Source organism: Pelophylax lessonae (assembly GCF_965119305.1).
Source record: "Pelophylax lessonae genome assembly, chromosome: 3".
In the NCBI taxonomy this organism is placed as follows: Eukaryota; Metazoa; Chordata; class Amphibia; order Anura; family Ranidae; genus Pelophylax; species Pelophylax lessonae.
In genome coordinates, this window is record NC_138770.1 from 227,881,328 (window position 1) to 227,901,435 (window position 20,108).

A 20,108-nucleotide genomic window follows, 5' to 3' on the forward strand; every position below is an offset into this window, starting at 1 on the left:
TGAAATGCCAAGCATGTCGCAATTTGCTGGACTTGCCTTTATGTGAGTAATGATAAACAACAGTTTTAAAAATCAAGTTTTCCACCAAAATGTTGTTTTAAAAACCTGTAATAGCTAAAGTGCTTAATAGGAGACTGCATGTTTTAAAGAAAGCCAACCAAGCAAAAGCTTATGCAAGAATGAGAACATCTAGTTTTAAATTATATAGTTACATAGTTAGTGAGGTTGAAAAAAGACATCAGTCCATCCAGTTCAACCTATGATGTGTGTGCTGTTAACCGTACATTGTATACCCCTGTATGTTGTGGTCTTTAAGGTGCCCATCTAATCTTTTTTTTAAACTATCAATGCTCCCTGCTGATACCACTGTTTGTGGAAGGGAATTCCACATCCTTACTGCTCTTACAGTGAAGAAACCCTGCCTATTTTAAGTTTAAACCGCCTTTTCTCTAGTTTTAGTGAGTGGCCACATGTCTTATTGTATTTCCTTTCTCTGAATAGGTTTTTCCATATGCTAGGGTTGCCAGTACAGTATTTGTACATTGATATCATACCCCCCTGCAAGCTTATTAGTACAATTTGCATATTTATCCCTATGCTTTGCTTTACTTAGTTTGTCTGAGGTTGACCATTGGAGGTATTATTCAGAACCTAAAGATTAACTAGGCCAGCTACCTTTAGTGCCCTCAGGAGACATCAGTCTTTATCAAGCCTTAAAGTGGTTCCAAAGGCTGAGGTTTTTTTTACCTTCATGCATTGTATAGGTAAGGGTAAAAACATCTTTAGTATGCAGCTGCCCCCTCCTACTCACCTGAACCCAATCCTGATCCAGCATCATGCATGAGAACAGAAGTTCTTCCAGGACTCTCCCCGCTCACTAGCTGAGAGCCATTGCCTCCCACTGCTGTCAATCATAGCCAGTAAAGAGGGAGCGGGGGCGGGGCCGAGCCACACTCTGTATGTCTCATAGACACACAGAGGCAGCCTGGGAGTGAGCACACACGAGTGCCCTCAATGCAATAAAAGTGCCCTCAAAGCAATATGGGGGCACACAGCAAAGGGAAGGGGACAGGAACACCGGTGGGGGACATAAAAATAGGAGGATCTGGGCTGTTCTGTGCAAAACCATTGCATAGAGCAGATGCTATGACAAGTTTGTTTTTGTTTATTTCAAATAGTTGTATTTGATGACCTTAACCTTTACATGTTCAAAAAATTTCCTTCAAGTAAGATGAACTTTTGTGCCAAGTGCTCCTCATTACAAACACTTTGATGTGATGGTATTAACTGCACAATCCTTAAAAAAAGAGAAGGACTTTTTTTTTTTCACCCAAAACGTGTTGGCTGTATTTGATGTTCTTAACCTTTATATGTTCAAAAAGTCCTTCGAGTAAGATGAACTTTTGTACCAGGTGCTCCTCATCACACATCCATAGCCAAAGCAGGAACTGAGAAAATATCCCTCCAAAATGGGAGAATCCTTGGTAGTCAGAACTAGTGTTGGAATTGGAAGATTTAAAATCCAAAACAATCCAAAATATGGGATCTTCTTTTTCACTTTCACGATCAGTAAAAACAGAAAACAGGGCAAACCGAAAGGGTAAATCTCTTTAACAGGGGACATAGACAGCAATAAAAAAAACCTTACAGGTGTTCTAAATCCTCCCCACTATTCAAAATTAAAAAGTTTTGCCTTCAACTTTGCCTACTTTAGGGGCTTGCATAAACCCAGTTGTGACAAGCAGTATATATACTGTATATATACAGATAGATAGATAGATAGATAGATAGATAGATAGATAGATAGATAGATAGATAGATAGATAGATAGATAGATAGATAGATAGATAGATAGATAGATAGATAGATAGATAGATAGATAGATAGATAGATAGATAGATATAGATATATATATATATATAGATATATAATTCAGACCCTTATGTCACAACTCAATCAGGGTCACAAATATAGGGCCTTTTTTAAAATGCAGGGCACAGCCAAAAGGAAAGAAAATGTACTGTAAGTTGTGGCAACTAATTAAATTTTATTTTCTAAACAGCAAATAATTAAAAATATTACATTAAAATTTACTATTGAATTATTTACTATTTTCACTCAGATTTTAAAAAAAAACCTGACTTTTATAAATACAGGTATATTGACTGTGGCTTTAAATAATGATGAAAAGATAATTTCATTAGCTGCATGTATGAACAGTGATTTTATGTAAATCAAAGATATTCTTCAGAGGACTGTTAGAGATAACCTGACCTTTAGCAGCAATCAAGTGACCACATTTAAAAATTTGAATATAGGTCAATATATTTATAAAAACTGTACCAGGCAGCATACCTGCTTTGTGCATATATGAATTATTTTGTAAATAAAATAACATTTTATAATAGAATAATAAATATCAAACTTAGGTTGTAATATTGAACTATAATGAATCATACATGATGTACTTGTAAATAAATACTTAAGTGTGAGGCTATAAAATACTGACACAAACAAGTGCAAGAAGACATCAGCACAACATTCTCCTGGACAGGAGAAGGTCCGCTTTGTGTTGATGTTTTTAGTTCCTTGGATAAAACATTGCATATTTTGAGGTCCGAAAGCCAAGCAGGTCCCTCATTTCATTGCGGAATTTGGACATATCCTGACGAAGTTCATTTAGGTTTTCCACCGTGGCCTGGTCAGTGCTTTGCATCTTCTGCCTCATTGAAGTCAAGTAGCGATGCACCAAGCAACACATGACCTTCTGATAGTTCTCATCTCTCTTCTGCCTGAGACTTTTCCATTCCTGAAACAACAAAAAAAGCCACCATAGTCGGATAACTCAGACATTCTTCGGCCTCGTTCATACAATACGTGCATAAAAACTGATGAAAAACGTGCTGATTTGACTTACATAGGCTTGTTCACACCTTGTGCAGAGACATGCATATTTATTACATACTTCTCCGCAAGGACACAAAGAAAACAACTGTTTTCTTTTTTGTGCTGTTCACACCATACCACTGATATCATGTGTGGATATTTTCTATGCAGAGATACACTATATTGTCAAAAGTATAGGGACATCTGCCTTTAAATGCACATGAACTTTAATGGCATCCCAGTCTTAGTCCGTAGGGTTTAATATTGAGTTGGGCCACCCTTTGCAGCTTTAACAGCTTCAACTCTTCTGGGAAGGCTGTCCACAAGGTTTAGGAGTGTGTTTATGGGAATGTTTGACCATTCTTCCAGAAGCGCATTTGTGAGGTCAGGCACTGATGTTGGAGACATGGATGAGCTAGTTTGGGGTGGAGGAACTTGACTGGCCTGCACAGAGTCCAGACCTCAACCCAATAGAACACTTTTAGGATGAATTAGAGCAGAGACTGTGAGCCAGGCCTACTCGTCCAACATCAGTGCCTGACCTCATAAATGCAATTCTGGAAGAATGGTCAAACATTGCCATATTCACACTCCTAAACTTTGTGGACAACCTTCCCAAAAGAGTTGAAGCTGTTATAGCAGCAAAGGGTGGACCAAATCAATATTGAAGTCTACAGACTAAGACTGGGATGCCATTAAAGGTAATTTGCGTGTAAAGGCATGCGTTCTAATACTTTTGACAACATAGTGTATGTAAACATAACTTTCCTGAAGAAATGTATAAGAATGTATAAGAAATTGTTCCCTATGTGCTCTGTTCAAAGTACAATGTTGATGTCACATCAGTTTTTTTTCTGCACAGAAAACTGCATATAGTTTTTAGAATCCTGCGAAGAAAAAATCTGCACATGACACTAGTGCTGTCATGTGAACAGGGCACATAGAGAATAACAGTTTTCTTTGTGCCCTTGCAGAACGCATGCAAAAAAACACACGTCTTTGCACATGGTGTGAACGAGGCGTTACGGTTTACATTCATGGGCCTCTACCACTTCATGTGCAGTAACTGGTTGGTGGTGGTGGATATATATAAACTTCAAATACACAGTTGAAATCCATATATGGGAATTGTTTTAATTGCCAAGGGATTAGTTATTTTGAGTAGCCGCCTACCTGCAATACCCTTCACAGCAGCGCTCAGATGGAAGATTGCAAATGTGCCGACAATGAACATACTGACTAGTCCAAACAGCCTGCTGTGATACGAATGAAATAAAAGTTGAAGACCTAGTTTGTTGTCTGACAGGGATTTCTGGAGCACAAGACTGTCTGAACAGAATTAAAAATCACTGTTGGTTGTATGGTGATGAAAGCTGTCATGTTTATCACAGTGCCAGCCCTGTAGGGCAGTACAGTTGCTAGATGGAGCAGCTAAAAACCAATGGAGCAGAATGAGAAGTCTGATCACAGAATCCAGTGGGTAATAAAAGCTCTATCCTCAGAATCTTTAAAATAAATAAGTCAACCTTCAACAGCATACTGAAAAATGAAGTAGAATGAGTTAAAGAGCATCATCTGGCATATGTGAGAAACTGCAGCATAAGCTTGAATTGTAAGAGGGCGTACATTGTGGGTTTATTGGCTGATTCATTTATTCTGCAGATGCTCCTACACAGTTGCTCTTATCTTATATTCTTTACCACCTGTGTTCATAGGCTCAAACTTTACACAGCCATAAAAAAAATATGGTAAAAACTCACAAAAACCTACATAATTTATGTTTGCTAGGTCATGCACTGCAGCCATGTTCCAGGATGAAAAGAATTTTCAGGTAATTTATCACATACATCCTAATTAGCATACATGCTATCATGTCATTCCAACCCCAATTAGCTGGTGATATTGAGCCCTACCAGCTGGGAAGCTGTCAACAGCAATACCAATCTACATGATAGAATATGTATGACCATCCCATCAGAACATAATACTTACAATACTGTATATACTTAAAGAGGTTGTAAACCCCAAAAAAAATAGTTTTTTCTTTTTTGCAACCTGCAAAAGAAACACATAATGAGCTAGTATGCATCGCATACTAGCTCATTATGAAATACTTACCTAAGAACGAGCCCCCGCCGTGCCGTCCGCTTACCTGTATGACGGGCGACATGTCCAGTCGCCCGTCTTCCGGGATCGCGGCATCCGGTCATCTGATTGGCCAGAGCCGCGGGAGCCGACTGTCACGGCACGGAGCTCTGAAGGAACGGCACGAGCGGCCGTTCCTTCAGAACGCATGCGCCAGTGACGTCACTGGCTGCATGTAAGGTAAATATCTCCTAAACAGTACATGTTTAGGAGATATTTACAGTACCTATAGGTAAGCCTTATCATAGGCTTACCTATAGATACAAGTTACAGAGGAGGGTTTACTTCCTCTTTAAAGACGTACTTTGTTAGGAAAAAAGGATTCTGCCTCTGGTTTCTGTCTCAGGTCCTTATCTTATCACATATGAATCATGTAGTCACTGCTGCTAGAGTATAATTATGAAAGGTGTAAGTTTATTTTCAAGATATGTGGCAGAATCCTTTTTTCCTAACAAAGTACGTCTTTTTTATTATATGACCAAAGGAAAAATATTCCGATTGTCTCAAATAATACATACTCAAATACTCCATTTACTATATTCCAGATGTGGTGACACACCTCCCTTGATAAAGGCCTAACGGCCGAAACGCGTAGGACCTTGAAACATCCTCCCTATGGATCCGACGCTTCACCCAAGCGTGGAACAATAGAGAGCTAGTGATTGTCACCCTAAGCACATTGTCACTACTTCCTATCTTTCTTTCCTACTCACAATCACCTATGGGTCTGTAACCCACACAGTATATATAATATATATGAATTCTCTGAATACTCTATTGAATATTGTTATATTCTTGTTATATTATATGGCAAACATATAATAAATTATTATTTTTTAAGTTAAAAATGAATACTTTCTATGAATTCACATATTAAGCCCATAAAGTCCCAATTTTGAACTGAGGCACCAACCCCATATGCAAAATTTTACCCGGGATGATGGCTGAACCTAACTAAAAAGTTCTTTAGGAATCACACACCTACACAATTTTACCCCGGATGGATAACACATCCACGACCTCACAGATTCCTAAATAACCGAGCAAACAATATAACCTTCCCATGCTGAACAGCAAGGCATAGGGAATCACGATTTACTAATAAAGATCAAACCCCCTCCCCCAGTCCAGAGTTATCTCTGTAACAGGAGTCAAGAGGGGAACCTTTCAAAAAATTCCAAGCTAAAAACTTGGAAACCACTGATTGACGGACAAAGTTGGGATCAACATGGAGAACTTGATGGGCGCCGAGTGGGATTCCATGATGCAGGGGATACAAAACAAATTTAAAGAAAAAGAACAACTGGAATCTGACGTACTAGCTTTATTTTCAAATTTAAAAAAACAAATGACAAGAAAATCCGCACTCTATTGGCACATAGAAACGTTCAATAGATATATTAAAGAAAACATCAATCCTGCAGGCCTCCGTATTCAAATTTTCCCCACTATGGAAAAAGTGACGGAACAAATGAAAAAAGACTGGGAGGACATCCTCAACGCATGTTCAAAAAACCTAATGAAACTACTGCAAGATGAATACAGGAGACAGATAACTAGTCTGGATGAAGAAATAAAAACCATATATGAACAACTATTGCCTTTAAAAACTGCACCACTATATAGTGAACAAGAGGAAAAATTAAAAACCCACCTTGAAGATTATGCAAAAGAGACGCTACAAAAGAAAGAAAAGAAATATTGGCGGGACAAAAATGCGTTTACCCAAGGTAGAGCATATAGATGGTCCAATACAACCAGACAAAACCGAAATAAAAATAGATTTGTAAAAAACCCCAACTACTACCAATCCTCGGATTCATCATCCTATTATTCAGGAGCAGAAGGAGGCAAAAACAGAGCCTATTCAAAAAACAGCCAACAGGACCCCCAAAGACACTTCGAAAGAAGGGAATGGGGACCTCATGAGGAACATGGAGAACTAGACTCCCAGGGCCTAGAAATAATAGGGGGCCCAGGACCAAATAGACCAACCAACTATCAAATATTTACGAGAGCACAAAAGAAAAAAGACGAGGACCATAAACAACTACAAAAAAAGGCTTTTTTAGCCAAGGAAAAAACAAAAACCAAAACGCAGCCAAACCAAGAACAACAGGAGTCCGGACCGGAGGAACCGAAGGACTAAACATAATTAATCTATCATCTCTACAATTAACATCTGAACAAACACAAGTCCTATCACTAGGACTATCTTTTTGCCCCAACCAAAGTATGGACACTTTTGAGGTGGTCAAAGATATCAACCTTTTCGCACGCAATCTACTTCTCAAAGTGATGCACAATAAAAAACCAACAACAACAGAACAACCAACACCCCTTACAGCTGCGGAATTCCGAGCAATTCGGGACCTCAACATACTATTGGAAGAGGGTGGACTGACAGAATCAGAGGAATCGGACACATCGACAGACAGTGACGAGGAACAGGACAAAAGGATTGCCACCTTTAGAAAAAAATCGCACAAATTCCCACCACTAAATACAAACCCTACAATTGCGCTATTTGTTAGACAAACATCTAAAGAGATCGAGCAAATACAGAAAAAAACCAAAACCAACAATATAAATCAACAACAAAGAAAGGCCCTGAGGGAACTCCAAGAGAACGATCAAATTACAATAAAACCCTCGGATAAAGGGGGTAATGTCGTAATAATGAATACAGAACATTATAAACAAATGTGTCTAAAGATACTGGAGAACAAAAAATGTTACCAGATTATCTCACCTGTAATGATAGAAAAATACAATCAGGAATTCTACCGGCTTGTAGACAGAGCATTCAACCAGAAGATAATATCTCAAACATTATGGGAATTCATTAGAACGCAGCACCCCAGGACCCCCACGTTCTACTCATTACCAAAGATCCATAAAAACGCAATCGATCCACCAGGACGTCCAATAATCTCTGGCAACGGTAACATCACGGAGAAAGCAAGCCAGGTCATTGATGCCTACCTTAAACCATATGTGACACAATTGACCTCCCACACAAAAGATACACTTCACTTATTACAAATATTGGAAGGCCTAACAGTACCGAAAGATGCCTTACTTGTTACAATTGATGTGGAGAGCCTATATAACAACATACCCCACTCCAAGGGGTTAAAGGCGGTAGAAAAGATACTCACCCAACAAAGCGATTATGATAGGAACTTCAGTGAATTTATCCTCAACATGCTGTCATTTATCCTAAGACATAATACATTCTCCTTTTGTGGAACATATTATGTACAGGTCTGCGGGGTTGCGATGGGTACAAGCTGTGCACCCTCGTATGCCAATTTATACCTGGGTGACTGGGAACACGAATTCCTAACGTCAGAGGAAAACATAATGTATACCCAGAATATTATGCTATGGCAGAGATACCTGGACGATGTCTTCATGATATGGAATGGACCAGAAAATCAAATCAAAAAATGTCTAGATCGAATGAACAGGAACAGCTACAACATGTATTTCACCATGACACAGGATAAAAACAAAATCGCATTCCTCGATACATATATTTATAAAGATGACAGAGGAAACATAATGACTACACTATACAGGAAAGAAACCGCCGGCAACACCATACTCCACGCCAGCAGCTTTCACCCAGAACCACTAAAAAACTCCATCCCATTCAGCCAATTTCTTCGATTAAAAAGGAATTGTACAATAGAATCGGAATTCCAACAAGAAGCAAACAAACTAAACCAAAGACTACGAGATCGAGGCTATACCAAAACCTGCCTGAGAAAAGCTTTTAATAAAGTTAAAAAAATGGATAGACAAGAGATCCTGTACAAAAAAGATTCCTCGAAAGCTGACACCACCACCCAACCAACGAGAATAATCATGAGATATTCAAACGAACATCAATCCATCAGAAAAATCTTGCAAAAAAATTGGTCGATCCTTACCGAGGATCCCACCATAAAAGACCTAATCTCAGAAAATCCCATGATCACCTACAGAAAAACTCAGTCGCTACAACAATCCTTGGTACACAGCGAACTAAAGAACAGAAGAGACCCATGCAAAACTAAGGGTACTTACCCATGTGGATCATGCGCACAGTGTAGCGTTATAAAAAAATCCACACATAAAATATTACCTAATGGTGAACTCTTCAATCCCAAACATTACGCCAATTGCAAAACCAAAGGCGTAGTGTACCTTATGGAGTGCGAATGCGGCAGCTTTTATGTCGGCAAAACGCGACAAGAATTTGGCCTCAGGGTGAACCAACACATGCATAGCATGCAAATAAGTAATTTTTACCTTCCATTAGGCCGTCATGTGGCAAATATCCACAAAAATAGGATGCCAAAGGTGACTTTTTCTACATTAGATAGAATACACATTCCAGTAAGAGGGGGGGACTGGAATAAGACCCTCCTCCAGATGGAATTAAGATGGATCAAAAAATTGAACGCCGCTCAACCACCAGGATTAAACGAAAATACAAGCTATCGCCCATTCCTGGAAGGATTCTCATCGGGCAAAACAGATTAAAAAGGAAAAAAACCCCACGAAACCACTCCCCTCAACCTAACAATTATAAAAAAAATCACAAAAAATCTGACTACCTCCCACCCTAAAATTGGACCCCCATGGACACACACAATACCCAACCAAAATCTGGGCCCCACATCGATGCCATACCAGGCCCCCCTAATTGATCCAATACTGATCTGTCTTAAATATCTAATTGCTGTGTAAAAAAACAAATATATGTACTACTGTTAAGACAATCCTCGGATTTGTCCAAAAAAAAGTTGTAAAAAATTGTTTATTATTTATTTATATATTTAAGATACCATATTGCACTTATCAAAATATTGTATCACGTCCTTGTTTAGAAAATTTAGACACTCTGGAAAATCTCCGACTCCTTATCGATCACATCCGGCACAGGTAACCCCGATATTGCTAATAATCGGGGCTACAAGAGGCCAGCAGTATACTCCATCCAACTGCCAAATCCCTCTCCAGGGTTTAGCCTTCTCTCCTGTGTCGGCGGCCGCTCTGAGATCAGACCCGCAAATCTTGTGACAGGATGCGCGCGCACCCGCGCCGCGTCATACAAGTGAAACCCGGAAGCAACGTCATTGCGCCTATCTGCGCATGCGCACGGCGGGACATAAATAGGCCGGGAATCGAATAGGGCGCCACTTCCCTCGGACCTGAGGGAGAGTGAGGACGCCCGGACCTGCTGCTCCAGAAAAAACCCCTTTTGGAAAACACTGCAAGAAAATGTAAGTAACCACAATGCTATCTTAAGCATTGATGGTTCTTAAAATACATACAAATATATTTATACTTTCCCCCTTCTATCTATACAGATAGAATAGGAGGGGACCTTCTAAACACCACAGTGCCACCTAGTGATTCTTTTTGGAAATACAAGTAAGTAAAAATCAAAGATACAAAATGCCAAAACAATTATATTATCAAAATATTAAACATATTCACATTTTAATCCAGATTGGATCAGAACAAGGACATTATTATATGCTCCCTGGCTAAAAGAAATATATGAATTAACCAAGTGAGTACCTAAACAGATTAAAATTTATTAAAACACATATCTTGAAAATAAACGTACACCTTTCATAATTATACTCTAGCAGCAGTGACTACATGATTCATATGTGATAAGATAAGGACCTGAGACAGAAACCAGAGGCAGAATCCTTTTTTCCTAACAAAGTACGTCTTTTTTATTATATGACCAAAGCAAAAATATTCCGATTGGCTCAAATAATACATACTCAAATACTCCATTTACTATATTCCAGATGTGGTGACACACCTCCCTTGATAAAGGCCTAACGGCCGAAACGCGTAGGACCTTGAAACATCCTCCCTATGGATCCGACGCTTCACCCAAGCGTGGAACAATAGAGAGCTAGTGATTGTCACCCTAAGCACATTGTCACTACTTCCTATCTTTCTTTCCTACTCACAATCACCTATGGGTCTGTAACCCACACAGTATATATAATATATATGAATTCTCTGAATACTCTATTGAATATTGTTATATTCTTGTTATATTATATGGCAAACATATAATAAATTATTATTTTTTAAGTTAAAAATGAATACTTTCTATGAATTCACATATTAAGCCCATAAAGTCCCAATTTTGAACTGAGGCACCAACCCCATATGCAAAATTTTACCCGGGATGATGGCTGAACCTAACTAAAAAGTTCTTTAGGAATCACACACCTACACAACAAAATTAGTGTGTGCTGTTAATTTCCTCCAGCATTGTGCCTGTTTCTTCTTGCTGGAGGCTGCTATTTTGTTTAAGCCCAGAGCAGCAGTAAATCTTTTGGCTTTCAGCAGATTGGCTTCTACGTTTTTGATACCATGCCTAAAAATAAAGTAACTGAGCATGTGCAGAGCAAGGCGAGACAGTGTATTACTGGATTTTAAACAGTATAGGTACTTATTTTCAATGTTTTACATAGCTATACCCGCAAAAGGGGCCAGTATCAAGTGATCCAGCAGGACTTAAAGCAGTGTTCCGGCCTCCCCCTCCAAAAATTAAAAGTCAGCAGCTACACATACTGTAGCTGCTGACTTTTATATTAGGACACTTACCTGTCCAGAAATCCAGGAATGTCGGCATCCATTGCAGGTCCTGGGTCCCTACTGCGGATGCCCAAAGCGCACTGTGCTCTCTTACTAGTATGGCAGCAGGGGAAGGAAGAGGGAGGAGGAGGGGGCCAAACTTCTGACGTACCTCATCGCGGTGAGGTCAGATGGAAGTGGGGACAGGGTACCTATCAAAAACAGGTACCCGCTCCCCCCTCCCCCTGAAAGGTGCCAAATGTGTCACCGGAGGGGGGGAGGAGACAGATAAGCGTAAGTTCCACTTGTGCATGGAACTCCACTTTAAATAAGCAGGACTTAATTTTCTGAATAAAGTTCCAACTCCATATAAAAATGAAACTTTTTTACTTGCCAAAAAAAATGTTATTGTATAAAATAATTCTTGTGATTCACACACTCCTGCCACACTAAATAAAAAGGATGGTGACAATACTTGACAACATTAACCACTTCCCGCCCGCCCTATAGGCAAATGACGGTGGGAAGGCGGTTGTATTATCCTGACACGCCATCATAGGGCAGCGGCAGGATAATGCGCTCTGTGCACCCCTGAGGGGGGGGGGAGGGGGCGCGCAAAGCGGTGATCGGTGATGCGGCGTGTCACCCTGACACACCGCATCTCCGATCTCGGTAAAGAGCCTAGTGACGTAGGCTCTTTACCATGTGACCAGCTGTGTCCAATCACAGCTGATCACATACTAAATAGGAAGTGCCATTGATCGGCTTTCCTCAGTTCGTGCCTGACAGGCACGAGTGGAGGAGAGCCGATCTGCGGCTCTCCTGACAGGGGGGGGGCGTCTGTGCTGATAATCAGAGCATTGATTACCAGTGCAGACCCTTGGTGCCACTAGAACCACCAGGGATGCCCACCAATGACCCCAGGGATGCCCACCCATGACCCCAGGGATGTCCACCATGGCCACCAGGGATGGCAATCAGGGCTCAGGGAGCCTGCCAGTGCCTTCCCCATCAGTGCGGCCCACCAGTGCCTATCATTGCCATCTATCAGTGCTGCCCACCAGTGCCCATTATTGCCCACCAGTGCCGCCTATCAGTGCCCATCAGTGCCACCTATCAGTGCCGCCTATCAGTGCCCATCAATGCCACCTATCAGTGTTCAGCAGTGCCGCCTATCAGTGACCAGCAGTGCCGCCTATCAGTGCCCACCAATGCTGCATATCAGTGCTACTTATCAGTGCCACATATCAGTGCTGCATATCAGTGCCACCCCATCAGTGCCTCATCATCAGTGCCTGTCAGTGTGGCCTCATCAGTGCTCATTACTGCAGGAAAAAATGTATCTATTTACAAAATGTAATAACATAAACAAGAAAACTTTTTCTTTTTCAAACTTTTCGGTCTTTTTTTATTTGTTTAGCAAAAAAGAAAAAACCTTGTGGTGATCAAATACCACCAGAAGAAAGCTCTATTTATGGGAAAAAATTACATAAATTTGGTTTAGGTACAATGTTGCATGACCGCGCAATTGTCATTCAAAATGCAACAGCGCTAAAAGCTATAAATTGGCCTGGGCAGGAAGGGGGTGAAAGTGCCTGGTATTGAAGTGGTTAAGACATTGTACCTTTTTGTGTCACCTGTGTGGCCAATACACTGTGAAAGAATACGATCAGATTGTTCCAGCCTCCCTTCATACAAATAATGCATATAAATTAGCACAAAAATACTGTAAATAAAACATTTTTAATCTTACAATAGAGTACCTTGAAATGTAAAGTATTAACGTACAACATCTGGCATACAGGGGCTGGCATGGAGTGAACAGGGAAGAATAGTTACTGACTGGAGGAGAGAGAGGAGGTGGGAGATGGTGGAGCTGAAGGATCAGCAATAAAAGATGGAGGGTAAGCTGTAATTTCACTCACGCCTTATGTTGATGGAACTGGAAGTTCTTCAGCAATGGAGGGCAAGCTGCAATTTTTTTCCCAATAATTTTTACTAATATTTAGACATTTCTTTTACAGAACCAACAATCATGCAATCCTGTCTCTCTTTACAATTACAGTCAATTTTCAAAAGCATTATAAACCTTCCAAAAAAATATAATTATCCAAACAACATCTTACATAATTTTTATACAAGAATAAATCAGTATATTTCTACTGAATTATATATAGAAATTATTATACCCATATAAAACTTATAAAGCTGCAATTTTACTAATTCCTGATGTTGATGTCTGAGTAGTAGTTCTTTTTTTCTCCTCACAGATGACACAATAACACTGGACGGCATTCTGAACAGCTGCTGCAATCTTTGTGTACTATTCTACATTTGGGTCCTGTGCTTCAAAAAGTAACAGTGCCTCCTCAAATAAAGAAAATCCCTTTCCTGTGTCGTGAATCTTTTTGGTACTTAAGTTACTTCTTCCTCTTGGCTCTCTTCACCTTTTCAGCAGGCCTTAATTTCCATTAGGTCTTCATTCAGTAAAATCCTTGTGTTGCACAGCAAGGAGTTTAGTTAAGATATCCTCTTGCAGATATAGCCCCAGATTATCACTGAGGGTCACTAAGTTGCTAAAGACCTCTTTGGACTCCTCAACCACCTTCCCAAATTCACGAACATCATGAACAAACTGCAGGCAAAGGTTTTTCCAAAATCCATTCATGGTGACAGCTGTAACCTCACGCCAAGAACATTCTACGTTTTTTATGGCCTTGTAGATGTTATAGTCCTTCCAAAATTAAGCAAGTATGTATACTGTCGGTGCTCAGCACCTATTCCCTGCGCTCTGAGTGGTACAATCCTCTATCCAGCTCAACTTGTAGATGAGAACAGATAACTCGACAACCTTCTAATGCTTCAGCCTTGAAGCCTCACTAGACCAGGGTGGTCTTGGAACACTGTGAAACGACAAACAAACACAAGGGCGCGCCAGCCTAGTGCATTATCTTTTAGGCAGGTTTATTAAAATAATAGATTAAAAATACTAACAGACGAGTTCTTGATAAAAGACACATCAAACAAAGATAAAATCCTCAGCATCGAGATCGGGATTGAATCGTCCCCTGAAGCTGTACAGGCTTACGCGTTTCGAGGCCACACCTCTTCTTCAGAGGCTCTGAAGAAGAGGCGTTGCCTCGAAATGCGTAAGCCTGTACAGCTTCGGGGAACAATTAAATCCTGATGCTAAGGATTTTAACTTTGTTTGATGTGTCTTTTATCAAGAACTCGTCTGTGAGTATTTTTAATCTATTATTTTAATAAACCTGCCTAAAGGATAATGCACTAGGCTGGTGTGCCCTTGTGTTTGTTTGTCGTTTCACAGTCCTTCCAAAATTGTCGCAAGGTGGTTCCTGAATCGTCAATTTGCTGAATTTGCTGCCTGATGAAAAGTGTGACGTAAATCATTTTCTTCAAAGTTAAAAAAGCTCCCTGTCCATTGGTTGGATAAATGCCATAGTATTCAGTGACCGATTCACTACTTTGATGTTGGGATGAAAGTCATCTATGAATGGGGGGTGGCCCAAAGCATTGTCAAGCAGTAAAAGAATGTTGAATGGGACATCTTTCTCCAATCAATTTTTCTCTATCTCTGGGGTAAAGTGGAGGAAAATCCAGTCCTGGAAAATGGCCTACGAAACTCAGGTTTTGGAATTAATTTTCCACAAAACAGGAAGAGAGCCCTTGGCTTTGTTTTTAAGGGCTTTTGGGTTCTCTAAATGATACACTAAGGGAAGCTTTAGTTTCATATCGCCAGAAGCATAACCACCAAACAACAGAGTTAGTTTTACATACAGTCTTGTCTCATCTACACTAAAAACTTGCTTAAGTAAATAAGCGCTTCCTTCATCAATAATTTCTTGAAGCGTTACAGGTAATTCCTAGGCAGCTACGGTATCTGCACTCGCTCCCACACCACTTAATTTTACGTTGTGAAGGTTGGCTCTATTCTTGAACATATAAAAGCAACCATGGCTAGCATTAAAATATGTACCCTCTGAATCTTTACCACATATCTTTATCAAGTTTTCATACAGGCTTTTAGCTTTTTCTTGAATTAGCAATAAGCTGAGTAGGCCTCGACACTGATGTTCATCCTGCATCCACATGCTGAGAAGTTCCTCCATTTCCTCTATCACTTTTCCACTTTTGATATATTTGTTGACATCATTGGCACAGCAGACTTCACATGTTCAATCATCTTGTGCTTGTTCTTTAGAATTGTGCCGATGGTGGAACGATTCATGTTATAAGAACGAGCGACATCTATCATCTTTTCCCCTCGCTTCTAATTTCTCAGATATTTTTTTTCCATGGTTATTGCTTGAAGCTTCTTAGCAGTCCCCACTACCCCACCGCTGATTTTATGCTTGCTTACGGACACCCGGGGCTTGAAATCCTCACTGTACTACTGTACACTATAGAACTGTACAGTAAAGTTCACAGCTGCACAACTGCTTGTGGCAGAGCGTACACGCATGTGACAATGAGCAACAGACATGTGGCTACTTCCATAAGTTGACATGCGAACAAATTTTGCAACTTGAAGGTTCGTTCATAGGTGGGGAACTTAGTGTACCTATTCTATCAGTATGTCTTTTTCTGTCTTATGTTATGTAACCATAACTACAGGGATTGCATCCATTTTTTAATATTTGTTTAGAACAGTTTTTGCCCCTGAAGTGGCCTGTGGACTGCATTTCTGTTCTGTAAGGTCTCAGCGGTGGCAAAATATGGAGTGATCTGGAACTGACTGCAGGACTTCACCAAAGGGATCTGGTCTAGAGAAGGACTGACTCACTCAGTGGATCATGTACGGAGGAGGCTGGAGGTTGGAAGCTGCCCTGGGAACTTGAGAGTAATAACCCCAAATTGATTCCTGCTGACTGTGTGCTTTTGGGATATAAGTGCAAGAGGTTGCTTGGACTGAAACTACTCTCATAGGTTTTCAGATACTGGCCATTCCCCTGTCCTTAGCAGTGTCATGGACTGTGAGCTTAGGGAAGAGGTACCAATAGCTGTGAAGTAGTGTAGGGAACCCAGATGCCAAATAGACTTGCTAATGCCCCCAGCTGTAGCCCGAGACTGCCCAATATTCACAATTGCCTAAGGAGAAGACTTTCCTCTAATTGCTAAAAACTAACCGTTTTGGAGTATCCCATGCCCTAATCCCTCTCTTGTTACAAGTTTTATCAGCAATAAATCATGGAAAGACAAACCCTAGACTGTTTAACAGAGTTATTGAACTGTATACTTGGGTGGCTGATAGCCTCTGTGTCGTTTGGGGAAGAACTAGTTAAAATCAGCAGCCCCTATGTGGGTAGCACTACACATAGATTGCCAAACTACAGTTCATAGAGCTAGCAAAATACTTTCTTGTATTAAAAGAGGTGTAGACTCCAGAGACATAATTTTGCCTCTGTACAAATCATTAGTAAGGCCTCATCTGTAATATGCAGTTCAGCTTTGAGCATTAGTTCACAAAAAGGAGAACTAGAGAGTGCAGAGAAGGGAAACCAAACTGATAAAAGGCAGAGGACCTCAGCTATGAGGAAAGATTAGCTTAACTGAATTTATTCTCTCATGAGAAGAGGTGAATAAGGGGGGATATGACCACTATAAATTTATAGGTGGTCCATATATTAAACCTAGTATTGAGTTATTTAATTTCGGGTCATTACAGAGGACAAGGGGGCACTCTTTACATTTGGAGGAAAACAGATTTAGACCCGGTTCACACTAGCGCGACTTGTCAGGCGACTTTGTCGCCTGACAATTTGAGGTGGGTCGCCTGCCATAGATTAGCACAGGACCCGTTCTAATAGGAGCGACACAAGTTGCTCCGACTTAGAAAAAGGGTCCTGTACTACTTTGGGGCGACCTGGAGGCGACCTGCATTGACTTCAATGATATGAAGTCCGTGCATGTCGCGTGCACCGCGACTTCACAGGTCACCCCAGCAAGTAGCGTCGCCCCTATGTGAACGGGTTCTGAAACTCCACGTACAGTAACAGTATGGGCTGTGAAAATGTGGAATGGAATCCCTCAAGAAGTAGTTCCAGGCAGCTCAGTAGATTGTTTTTTAAAGAGGTAGATGCATTCCTGAATGCTCAAAATATAACTGTTTACTAACATTTAGAGGTAATAACACCAGGTTTATTTGATGCAGGGAATATCCATTTGCCTCCTGGGGGATCAGGGAGGATTTTTCCCCCTGCTGGAACAAATTGGATCATGCATTATTATTTGTTTAGCCCTTAGGATTGTGTATATGGAGTTTTTTTTTTTCTTTTGATTGGACTAGATGGACTTGTGTCTTTTTTCAATCTAACTATGTATGTATCTACGAGGGGTCTTTAAAAAGTTTCCACACTGTTATATTTTCGTTGGAAACTATGAGGGTAGGAGGAGTAGTAATTGGCCGTGTTTGAGAGTGTCATGTGACTAGTCTGTCTGGCAAGCCTGCTGACCATGCAGATTAGTATAAGAGTTGTCAGACTGTGGTGAAGATGGCTGCGAAACTTGCACCAAAGAGAAACAGCGTTCTCTTATACATTTTTTGTGGGCAGAAGGTGTGCCAGGAGTACAAATTCATCTCCACATGTGTGATCAGTATGGAGATAAAGTTTTCTCATTTATGACATTTATGAGCAGGAGGTTATGGAACACTCAGCTTATAGTCCGGATTTAGCGCCATCGGATTTCCACCTTTTTGGATTGCTCAAAGATGCTTTAAGGGAAAGAAGATTTCCATATGATGATGATGTTAAAGCATGGGAAAAATACATCGCAAAGGAAGGCGACTATGTAGAATAGTGATGTCATTTGTTTGAGAAATTCTTAATAAATAGAAAAAGTGCGGAAACTTTTTGAAGACTCTTCGTATGTAACTTCTCAGAAATGTTCAGTTTTTCCACACACAGTGCCCTAAATTACCCTTTCATGGCGCCAAATGCAGATGGGACAATTCTCGGGGTCAAAACATCACTCTTAACCTTTAGTAATAAGAACTCTGGAAGTTATTTGTTGCAAGCAAATCATGTAGTCATTTTTTAGATTCCATTACTGTTTTTGCTATTACACCATGGGGTAATAGATCCCACAGCCTAACCACTCTTATGGTCCTCGTAGATGGCTCAAAGTTCATCTGATTCCTACTGAAACTCGAGTTGTGGGTGGCCCTGAAAGCAGCCTCTGTCTTGACCAAAGCCAAGACAGTATTCAACTGAGCCAGGTGGAAATATTTTTGTTTTTTTATCATGTGTTTTAGCCTTATTGCACTACACCTAATGTGTTGGACTATTGCACTATGCCTTGTGAACAAACCTAGGAATGAATGGGAACTTTAATTTTAAATCTTAAATTACCACCAGAAGTTATCACTTTAACTGCATTTTACTGGTTTTGCCATTGATTTGAACAGCACACCACGGTTCTGGGAAATCTGTTTACGATAAGAAAAATGAATAGCAAATGCAATGAAGCAGAGGAATTCCCCTATTCTAAAAATAACATTTGTTCCCAGGAGTACCCCAAGAACGAAGTATGTATGACAGCTTCACATATTTTCAAAGTACTATTACACCTTCAGGCAAAAAACACCTCTATTTAAGTCATAAAGGAGCTCAGTGAATTGACCTTGCACTTGACTAAATTTGGCATCCATAGAAGAAAAAATGTGTGCTAACAGGGGGGTGTTTGTGTAATGACATATATGAGCTAGAGAAAAACAAGCAAATGATAAAACTGATGGTAGAATTCCCTTAACACATGCAAAATAAATTGGACATGAAAGTTCATATGTTTAGATAAAGAATTAGCTTTTTTCATAAATGGTTTATGTTTAAAAATGTTGATTATTTTACTTGGCTGGTAAGTATACAGAATATAATTATTATAGGGAACTATTCTATGTACTATTTTCTCATAACTTTTACATAGGTTTATGCATGCAAGTCACTTTACAGGTCATCTGAGTTGTTTTGGTTGTTAAAAGTTGAAATAGTATCAGTTTAATATTTATATTTATTCATGAAGTAAAATGTGTCAAATACAGAAGCCTATACACATGCCTTTAACGTTGATTGGTTAACATTTATTTACATGCAGCACCCCTAATCCCTGGGTAGATGATGATCCCCAAGCAACTCAGTGGGCTAGCATTTCAAACTTCAGGACAGAATCCTTGACATTTTGTGGAAAGAGTTAATAACGGCACGATAAACTCACGGAAAGAGGGTTAGGGCATTGGATATCTGGAAATATTGACTCCTGACTTCTCTTCTAGCAACAGTCAATACAGGCTATGGAACATTATACTTTATGCCGAGGCCACTGATCTGTCTTGATAAGCTATTAAACACAACTATGGAGCACTAGGGAGGTGCACAAGCACCTCTTAGGATGAGCAGTCACAACTTCCGCAATGTCCACTATGTCTCAACCCTCCAGGACACTATTCAGCAGTAAAG

The 20,108-nt window shown here is 40.1% G+C and overlaps 1 protein-coding gene across 1 annotated transcript in view; it reads right to left on the reverse strand.

Moving 5' to 3' along the window:
* Positions 1–2,216: 2,216 nt before the first annotated feature.
* TRPC1 (transient receptor potential cation channel subfamily C member 1) overlaps positions 2,217–20,108 on the reverse strand; it is a 152,388-nt gene continuing 134,496 nt past the window's right edge. The window contains exon 13 of the mRNA XM_082251742.1: positions 2,217–2,809. Coding sequence (XP_082107868.1) covers positions 2,582–2,809 — 228 coding nt within the window. The 3' untranslated portion in view covers positions 2,217–2,581. The remainder of the gene's footprint in view (positions 2,810–20,108) is intronic.